The sequence below is a fragment of the Siniperca chuatsi genome, linkage group LG8 (assembly GCF_020085105.1).
Source record: "Siniperca chuatsi isolate FFG_IHB_CAS linkage group LG8, ASM2008510v1, whole genome shotgun sequence".
In the NCBI taxonomy this organism is placed as follows: Eukaryota; Metazoa; Chordata; class Actinopteri; order Centrarchiformes; family Sinipercidae; genus Siniperca; species Siniperca chuatsi.
The window spans coordinates 18806881-18817065 of NC_058049.1; the positions used below are offsets into that span (position 1 = coordinate 18806881).

Here is a 10185-nt window from a genome sequence, read left to right on the forward strand (position 1 = left end):
ACTGCCAAGCCCACATGCACAGAGTACAGTAGCGCTGGCTCTGGGCATCTTTACCTCGTTATGTGTTGGGTTATTTATAGTGAGCCAGGCATTGAGTCAGATATGTACCGCCACTGCACTTCTCTATCCTCCAGCATGAGTACATATACTCAGCTGCCCCTCCTCCTCCTCCTCCTCTTCACAAACATCTCCTACAGAGAGCAGCTATCACAAAACATTTGGCCCCCAAACACCAGGGGGACACCAACATGCAAGGTCAGGGGGTAGTCATACCCAAGGGGCAGACAGAGAGGGATGTTAACATGGGACAAGGTCTAGAAGCTGAAAAAGAGCAGATTAGGTTGTGATGTACAGTGCTGTATCTTCTCATCTCTCTCTCCCTCTGCTGTCTCTTTATTATTCTCTTTGACTTTACAATCTTTTCTTTTAAGCACCAAGACACAGAAAGAATAACTGCCAGAGGAAAGCATGAGGGATGTGTGGAAATACAAAGTAAACGTAGGATGGGAATGAGGGAGCATGAAATTAGTTAAAGGGAGTGAGTCAGTGTCAGAAGCAAGTTGTAGGATTAAAAAGGAAAGCAACAAAAGGGATAACACTAGTGGCAAAATTCCTCATATACAGCACCATAGAGACTGTAAATATGCAAAGAAGAGAACGAGGAGTGGGGCAGGAGCAGTTTGAAAGGAAAAGAGCGTAAGAGGAGAGAAAAAGAGAGAAATGCCAGATTGGGCAAAGTGAGGTGGGAGTTGTCGCAACTGACAGAGGAAGCAGTCGGAAGACAGTTGACCTTTCCCTTTACGACTTAGCTGCAACTGGCATTTAAAAGATGTAAACTGTTTCATTACAAATCCAACATATTCATTTTGCAACTAAAATTATGTGCTGATGCCATGGATGGATTAAAGCGCCTTCTGGACACCGGCTCAGGAGCCCAACAGGTCGGGGGCTAAAACCACAGTCTCTAAATGAAGTTATTAACATTTCTCATTGAAAGTCAAAGAGCTCAGTCCAAAGTAGGGATGTACTAATGATGTTCTTTTGCTCCCAATTCCTTTAGAAGTCCTGCTCATACAAAGTCTGATGCAATGTCAATTTTTGTTTTGTTTACTTTATTCCTAGACAATACAGTTGCACGGTACAGCAAGCCAACATAAAATATCTTCACTAAAAAGTCACAAGATGATCATGAATTCAGTTTCTTTGTAGGGAGTATTGTAAGTAATTTTAATTACTTTGTTAATTTAATTAATTTGTTTTTATGCTGTTGTTTGAAGGGCTGTTCTTCCCCCCTCACTTTTGTAACAGTTTTCATCATGGAATATATTTTTATGTTGTTTTTATCTATGGTTATATTTCATGGGTATATATTTCCTATGTTTTGGTAATCAGCCTTGGTTGACTAGGATGATAACACTGTATGTTTTTATGGATAGATAAATTGAACCTTGGGACTTTGTGCTTTTATGTATCTGTGCCCAGGGACCCATTGCCTCATAATCAGCAGAGTTTATAGCTGAGGCTCATCAGTTGATATTTTCTATCATTTCAATTTCTAAAGTTTCTTTATTTGCAAATTAATGTCTCAAGATGACAAATTACTTCAGTCTGATGAGTTTTAATTGCATGCCATCAATCACCGACAGTGGGAAAAAACTCATATTTGAAGAGTTTGTAAATATAATTTTGGAATGAAAAGGTTTGCATCCACTAGTTATAACAAAGCAACAAAGCATTCCAATTCATGTATTTTATTATATATGATACCATATTTATAAATATATATATATATATATATTATGACAATGTTGTAACACGTACACAGTACATCAACTTTGTGCAAACAATGTGAAAGACTCTGAGCAGTCACTATGTCTCTGCTGATCTAATGGATCCTGTTTTAAGCAGTGAGTTGTTAATGTGTCTGTCCGTGCTGTTGTTAGGATGGGATTCACCTTGGCCATCTGGAGACTCAGGCTCTAATCTGCCCCTCTAATTATCAGTAATCTGAACAGTCCGGCCTGTCCTTGGTGCTGCAGTCCTGGGCAGGGTTTGGACACTGGCTGAAGCAGGTAGCAGGTGGCATATGCTGGCTAGTTATTGATGATGGGTTCACAGGTTTCTTCACCTCGCTCTCTCTTCTCCCTTTTTTGCTTTTCTTACTTGGCAGCAGCTCCCTGGTCTCCAGCTGTTTACATCATGCATTTCCTCTACATTATGTAGATTGACAGATTTGTAATTACGAGACTTGTGAGTACACTCCAGTGATTCTGTATCTGGGCGTCTGTGCTTATGTCCGGGCATGTGAAGTTAGTCAGAGGAATATAGTATTACCATGGCAGATCACACCCCCATATGTATTTGCTCTGATGGCAATCAGAGAAGAAAGACAAAGAATAAGAAGACTGTAGGTGGTGAAACCCACTCTGTCATTAGGCACCATACTGATCATTTCACAAAGCAGATGTTGGATATCTGTCCTGAATAGGTAATTATCAGAATCAGAATCATTGACATAAAACATGAATAATTAGAACAATTAGACATAAAACATGCTGTAATTGCCAAAACTGTGTAGCGTGAACTCCCTTTAGAACAGCAGAATAGAGCCATATGTACAACTTCACACCAAAAAGGCTTCTCTCAGTCTGAGAGACATTACTATGCATTTGTGTAGCTCTGGCTCCTGCACATCATTGTGGTGTTACCATGGAGATGATGCTGTCCTCTTTGTCAGTCTCCCCATCCTCGGGTCACAACACCTGTCAGCAGCCACAGTGAATTTTAAAAAGTACCCACAGGCTGATTGACCTGGTCATATTCAAGGTAATTCAGAAGCAGCTGAACCAGCATTCATTTTTAAACAACTTATCCTACATTCACACATTGTTAGGTATTAAAGTCGAACTGAAAAGACACTGTTTTCCTTACACTGTGTAAAGAAATATAAACTACAATGATGCTGCAGCTATTTTCAAAAATAGGATTACACTGTTTTTGGACATACTTGTGGAAACAGTGTCTAAGCATAATCCCTATCCACCTACAAACATCGATACAAGACAGTTTTTCTCTTTTTTCAACAAGCCCACATAGCTTTGGTTATTACCTTTAGCAATTTAAGACATCAGTCGCCTTGCAACACTAAACATTTGAGAGGACCCAACATGCTGTAAAAGAAATAGTTCAATAATTTGGGAAATACACCTATTTACTTTCTTTCAGACCATTAGATGAGAAGATTGATACCACTCTTGTGTATGTATGCTAAATCTGAAGCTGGAGCCAGCAGCAGACTAACTTAGCTTAACACTTCTACTGGACACAACTAGACTGGTTCTGGCTCTATGGTAGCAGTTGCCAGGCAACCAGTGGAGACTCCAGGAAGTTGCTGGTCTTGGCCAAGAAATAGTCCGGTAGATAACCCCGTGTAAAGCGTAGAATTGTTATTTTTACACTTAGTTTTTTGTCAGATTAATCAGACAAGATAAAACAGGTTAATTAGTGAGACGAAGTGCTGTTACCTTTGGACAGAGCTACCTGTTTCCCCTTATTTTCAGTCTTTATGCTAAACTAAACTAACTGGCTGCTGGCACACAACAAAGAGTAACTAAGGTGTGGAGTCACAGAGTAATAGGGAGTGCTAAAGTTAACAATAGTAACATTGACCAAAAAAAACATCTCTATCACTGCACAAATATAAATACAACTTAAATTTCTGCTTTTTGGTAATTGCAGTTTTGACCAAAAAAGTACACACACACACATATATATACTGATTTCTTAGCAAAAATGAATTTTAATTTCAGTTCGACTTCAATATGAAAGCAACTGCTGTATGTTTACATTAGGTTTGGATGATAATACTATCAGAATTTTCCACAAATAATGGAGCATCTATTTAAATACCTTGTCATGCTTTTATTTAGTCTGTTTGTAAGAATACACAGTGTTATGATTCGAGTAAAAGATAAAGATTCAGGTGGGGTGAAAAAACACCATCACACGCTGTAGAGGAGACATTTTGTGACAGAGAGGTGCTAAACCCTGACAGCAGTAGAGTTAGAGTTGCTAATAGCAGTAATGATGGCAACGGAGGGATGTGTCACACTGAACAGATGGGAGAGACTGAGAGAGAGGCAGCCAGAGAGGAGAGGATGTGTGAGAAAGTGCTTTGGCTTTTGCATATCTCCCTGGAGAAGTGGCCCGGGGAAATGGGTTGAGTGCTCTCTTTAGCTGTTCTCCTCCATAAGGCTTAGTGGTGGAGGAAAACATGGAGCCCATCCCCCAGTGGATTATTCCTCCGACACTGCTAAGCCCCCATACTCCCACGTCCAGGCGGCCCTCAAACACATGTATTCATTATGAGAGGCATTGAATGCACAGAACACACAAACACAAACATTGGGGAACATGTTTCTGCCAGCCCCTCCTTCCTCTACATCTTCTTTCTCTCTCTATGTGTGTCTTTATCTGTCCTTCTTTCAAATGCCAGTACATGCCCAGAATATAATGACACATCTGCCCACATACACACACACACACACACACCCACACCTACTCATACAGTACGCACACACGCTCTTACACATGCACGCACAAACACACAAGACAACACTCACTTGCTCTCACACACTGGCTTGTGCACTTTCTGTCACAAATTCACACACACACACACACACACACACACACACACACACACACACACACACACTTGTATTCAGGTATTCAGAAGGCAGTGGGAGAATATTCTGTGCCGCCTCCGTTTGACACAAGCAGCTTTTCCTGTTATATAAGATGGGTTACCATGATGATGAGCCCTACTGAAGGAAAGAGTGCAGGGCCTTGTGTGTCTTTGTATGTCTGTACACATGTGTGTGTGTGTGTGTGTGTGTGTGTGTGTGTGTGTGTGTGTGTGTGTGTGTTTGGGCCGTGTGTGACTGCTGCTGTGTGTGCGGCATGTTGTACCTGTATATCTCTGCATGAGCACGTATAAGAGTCTGTGAGAGAGATTACCTGTTCGTATGTATTTTCATATACTGTAGCAGCATGTACTGTATGGGGCTGCTTCACAGTGAGAGTGAGCATATGAGTGATTTAAAATAGTGTGACTGTACTGGATGATGCAGTGCATAAGCAGTATGCATGCAGGACAGTCATTACCATTTAACTTGGTCTAAGGCCATGTCCAAACTGGAAAAAATTTCAAGTTTTTTCTGTCCACAGAGCTTTTTCTGATTGTTTTCTGAAAGTTCACTGAAATACCACCACAACAAGAAAAGGCTCAGATCTCTTCTGTTGGGCATTTGCAGCCATACAGCTTTGCACAGTTTCCTCCAGAGGCATTTTGAAATGCTGTTTATTGTTTAGGAGCAGGCATGAAGAACAGAGCATGTCAAAATTCTTCAAAATGGATCACATGACAAGAGAACCTGAGAATGCATAACAATCATATGTTACAGTAAGGCTCTGACTCTGTTTTCCCAATAGATCCAAATACAAAAAGGGGCAATTTCAAATGTACCCAGAGCATGGCGTTTTCCAGGATTAGTGTGAAGTGGAAGGCCAAAAACAGAAGAAATTGATCCGCTTTAGTGTGGACATGGGTTAAGTTTGCTGTGACATGCTTAGCCAATCTGAGGCTGTGTACCATCCTGTAGACGGTGAAAATCAGAGAAAAGAGAGAGGCTACCCGCTCACTGGTTTCTAAAGAATAAGCTGTTTGTACAGAGGGGACTGTTAAAAATGGTTGATGGGCTTTCAAATACCAAGAGGTACAGAATGTGCATGTGCCACTCCAACTATTCTGAGAAGTCACACCGCAGCAACCTCCTCTGTCCTCACACAGAGATGAGATGAAAAATCAACATACCGTGAAAAATGGCTTGTCAAGCTTCAGTCAGCAGGTTTCACACCATCCATTCAGTCACAGAATTCCTTATAGGATACTGTACACACAAGCAAAGGTAAAAGGGAAATTCTGCAATTGAATGAAACTGTCCTCCACTCTCCTTATCTCTCATTTAATTTTTTTCTCCTGCTGAGCTCCTTTCTCTGCTAATTTCTGTTTCCTAATGCTCCTACACACTTTCGTGCCATGTGTGTACTTTTGTAAGCTCAAAGCTGAGATGCTTGTTTCTGAGCCAGCCACACACTACTGACACGCTTTGATAAGGCAAACAAAAAAAAGCGAAATGTAATGACATTTCTGTGCAAAGCTGTAAAAGAAAAGCTCCACTGTTACTTAAGACTTTCATTCAAACAGACCAGACCCCTGGGTGTTAGTTAGTTAGTTTTTTGTGGGGAAATTCACTTTTATGCCGAGAGTTAGATGACAAGATTGATGCCACTCTCATGTCTGTACAGTAAGTATAAAGTTACTGCTAGCAGCCGGTTATCTTAGCTCACTACAAAGACTGGAAACAGGGAAAAAGCTAGCCTGGCTTTGTCCTGCAGTTTTTGTACAGATTAAACAAACAAGTTATAGCTTGTTAATTGGTGAGCTTTAGAAGTGCTGTTTGGCAGATTTTGTTACCCTTGGACAGAGTCAGGCTAGCTGTTTCTCCTGTTTCTACTCTTTGTGCTAAACTAAGCTAACCAGCTGCTGGCTGTCAGTTTACTTTTAAATGTCACTCAACCATGTTTTTCACTCTGCCTCCTAAATGTAGACTTTTAAAGGAATGGTTTAACATTTTGGGAAATATGTTTATTACCTAGAGTTAGGTAAGAACATTGATATCACTTTCAAGTCTGTACAGTAAATATGTAGCTGGAGCCAGGAGGTGATTAGCTTAGCATAGCACAAAGACTGGAAACAGGGGAAAACATCTAGTCTGACTCTACTAATTAACATGTTATATCATAATCTGTACATAATCAAAAACTCTGTACACAATCAGAAATGTAAAAACAGCATCTTGTGGTTTTAAGGGGAGTTACGTGTTGGAACTATCGCTTGATGAACAACAGTTGAAACTTCTGCCCAGCACTTCTGTGTTGTTTCATCACTGGTAGCCTTGCAACCTCACAGTGACGACAAGACTGCAAGGGCTGGTTGCACCAACTGGTCTTTACCATAGACTGTGTAAAACGTAGTGTCCGTGACGTCACACATAGGTGAAGAGTCATTGTAAAGCTCAAAAAGGGGGCAGCTCCGGCCGTCGCCAGCTCGGTGGTCCCTGACTCCCTGACTAAGGAGAACAAAATTATTTTTTGTTCCAGGCTGTAAACGTGTATTTCTGCTGTAAAGTTGGGCATTGTAACATGGGGCTGTATGGGGATTGACTCGCTTTTGGAGCCAGCCTCATGTGGCCATTCATGGAACTGCAGTTTTTGGCACTTCCACAATGGCTTCATTTTTCAGCCCTGAAGGTTGCTGCTTGGTCTTTACTAAGCCTGCATGGTCCTAACTGCTACATCGGCCTTTGTTAAGAACAGTCTTTAGAATGGACTTTAAGTCAGTTTCACCAACCAAACTTAAGCCTAGTCATGCCCAGTTTTAGCAATGCACATCCATGTGAATGCCCATGTGACTATGGCTATTGCCTAGCAGCGTGTGTTGCTAGGTTACATTGTTCAACCACAACCTGTAAACAATAAAATATTTATTTACAAACATTGCTGTCCATTCTTGTTATTTGTTTTCTTTATATATCCTTTATATTTGGTTTACAACAAGCAAACATTTAGCCAGGAATTATTTTTAACTGAAGCAATAGGCCACATTGGAAATAGTTTGACAATAAGCTCATTTAGATGTTTCGAAACAGTCTGTCTGAATTTATAACTCGTTAACAATGTGTGTATGGACTAGTCCTTGTCCTCATGCACTGCAGGGACCACAGGGTGCACATCTTCCTCCTGCACCTGCGGCTGATGGTGTTGCCCAGGGAGGGGGATCCTCTTGGTGACACAGATGTTGCAGAGGACAGTGCACGCTGCTAATACGGTGCAGACTCTTTCAGGGTGCATCCGCATCTCCCTGTGAAAGCAGTGAAACCTAGAAAACATATATCAAATATAGGCTAGCTAATGATTACGGTACTGACAGGCCCAAATCTCTCACCAAGTGGTGAGTTTGTATCTTTATTTATTTATTTAGTCTAGTTTTCTTCATCTTTGTCTCTTCCATATTTAGAATGAACATAATTTAAATGAAAAACTGTGAATTGTCAGCTCTGCTTTGTGCGTCCTGATCAATGCGTCAGCACCTCTCCCCCCTTCGGCCCATGACACTATCCATGGTGCTGACACATTCATGGCAGAGCTGACCAAAATATTCTGTATCCACAGTATTCTGTGCAAGGGAAATTCTTCTTTATAAATTCTTCTTTATGAATTCTTCTTCTTTCAGTCCTCGTGCCAAGTTGCAATCGACATAGCTTAAGGCCAGGAATAAGCCCTGATGGAAGTTACTGCGACCAGCAGTTGTTCGGTGAAGAAATTGTTCTATTGTGAACTTTGCGTTATTTTTTTCCCCCACCAGCTTTCCCCTACTAGTCCCACCCCGCCTCTGCCTCTGATTGGCTATCCCTAACCTAACCCCACCCTAATCCTAACCTTAACCAACCTAACCAATGGAAGCAATGAGTACTAGCCAATCAGAGGGAGTGCTGGTGGAAAGCTGGTTGGAAAAAAATAACGTGTGAACTTTGGACAGAGCCGAGCTGTTTCACCCTCCTTCCAGTCTTTATGCTAAGCTAAGCTAATTGCGTAAAAGAGTGGTATTGATCTTCCCATTTAAATCTCTGCAAGAAATTATGAACTATTCCTTTAAGTAGTTGTAACTTAGCATAAAATGTTTCAAATTTCACACACTTTAATTTGTAATGCTTTCTTTCTGCTGCAGGTGGTTCATCAGTGATTTCCAAGTTAACGACCTCTGACCCCCCAGCTATCACTGAAGTGGGGACCTCTGGACCTGCTGCTGCTCATACTGAATCAGCCACAGTGGTGCCAAGCAGCACTGGCCAAACCCAAAGCCTTCCAGAAACCAGCAGCATCGCAACACTGGACATACGAAACCCGCTGCCCCTGGACTTTCCTCATCCTCTAACACCTCCTCTTCCTCCTCCACCTCCTCCTGCTACAGACAGCCCTGACCTCCCACCTCTGTCACCTCCAGTCCCGCCTCCACCCCTGCCATCATCCAAACCTTCTTCTACCTCCAGTCCTCCTCTTCCCCCAACACCGCCTCCAGCTGAGAGCCCCCAGCGTCCGACCACCCTCAACCTAAAGACGCTGCCACGGCCCACCGTCAGGGAGAACGGTGGCCCCCCGCCGGGGGTGGATGAGGATGAGGAGGAGAAGAAGATGCTGGAGGAGGATCTGAAGAAATGCATTGAGGACTTCAAAAAGATCCGCTTGCCCAGAGTATTTCCGGATCGCAAGAGGCACTGGCAAAGTGACTTGCTCAAGAAGTACAATGCATAGAGCGCTTTGTTGTGGCACCGTGGTGAACAAACTTGACAAGGATTTTATAACAATGGTGAAAACATGTTGTGAGCAGTGGACTCCAGCTATATATTCACATTGCTCTGAATCGTAGCTTTTGCATGTCAACAGAACTAAATTGTTTGATTAGGTGTAGTGCTTAGGATGAGCATCTAGCAATCACACATACACAATTAAACCAGTGAGATTTGTATTTTCCCATCATAGAAAACAACATCCCTATAGAGATTGTTAGTGACACTTTGTTCCACACAGCTATTTGGAGACATTAGAACATATTTTACTTTTCACTCACTCAAAGGTAAATATACATAATGTTGTTAATTAGAAATTTCTGCCCTGCTCTCTGTACTGTGTCCCAAGCAACTGGAAAATGTAAGCTAAGTGTGAAATTTTAGGCATTTGACCTTGCTGATGCAAAATAAAAGAAAGAAGTGAAATCTCTGGTGCTAATCATCCAAACTATCTCACCTCATCAATATTAAACGTATGACTTCAAAGCCTTTCTTCTCTTGTGATTCAAAAGCTCTGCAGTTTGGTTCATTTTGTGATTACATTATTTTCAAGCTAGCAATGGAAAAAATTCAGAAAGAGAAGGTGGTGTACCGGGAAGCGAAGTGGGTAGTTACAGACGGCCAGAATGTGGAATGATAATGACAATAATGACTACATGAACCAAGGCACAGTGCCATTTGTTCTTCTATCTGCTCTGCATAAAATGTTCATCCAGCT

The 10185-nt window shown here is 41.7% G+C and overlaps 1 protein-coding gene across 1 annotated transcript; it reads left to right on the top strand.

The window, feature by feature from the left end:
* Nucleotides 1–4920: 4920 nt before the first annotated feature.
* LOC122880452 (vegetative cell wall protein gp1-like) lies at nt 4921–9953 on the top strand. Its single transcript, XM_044205600.1, has 2 exons — nt 4921–6365; nt 8849–9953. Exons 1-2 carry the CDS (start codon nt 6332–6334, stop codon nt 9430–9432), a joined length of 618 nt encoding a protein of 205 aa, XP_044061535.1. The 5' UTR covers nt 4921–6331; the 3' UTR covers nt 9433–9953.
* Nucleotides 9954–10185: the final 232 nt, after the last annotated feature.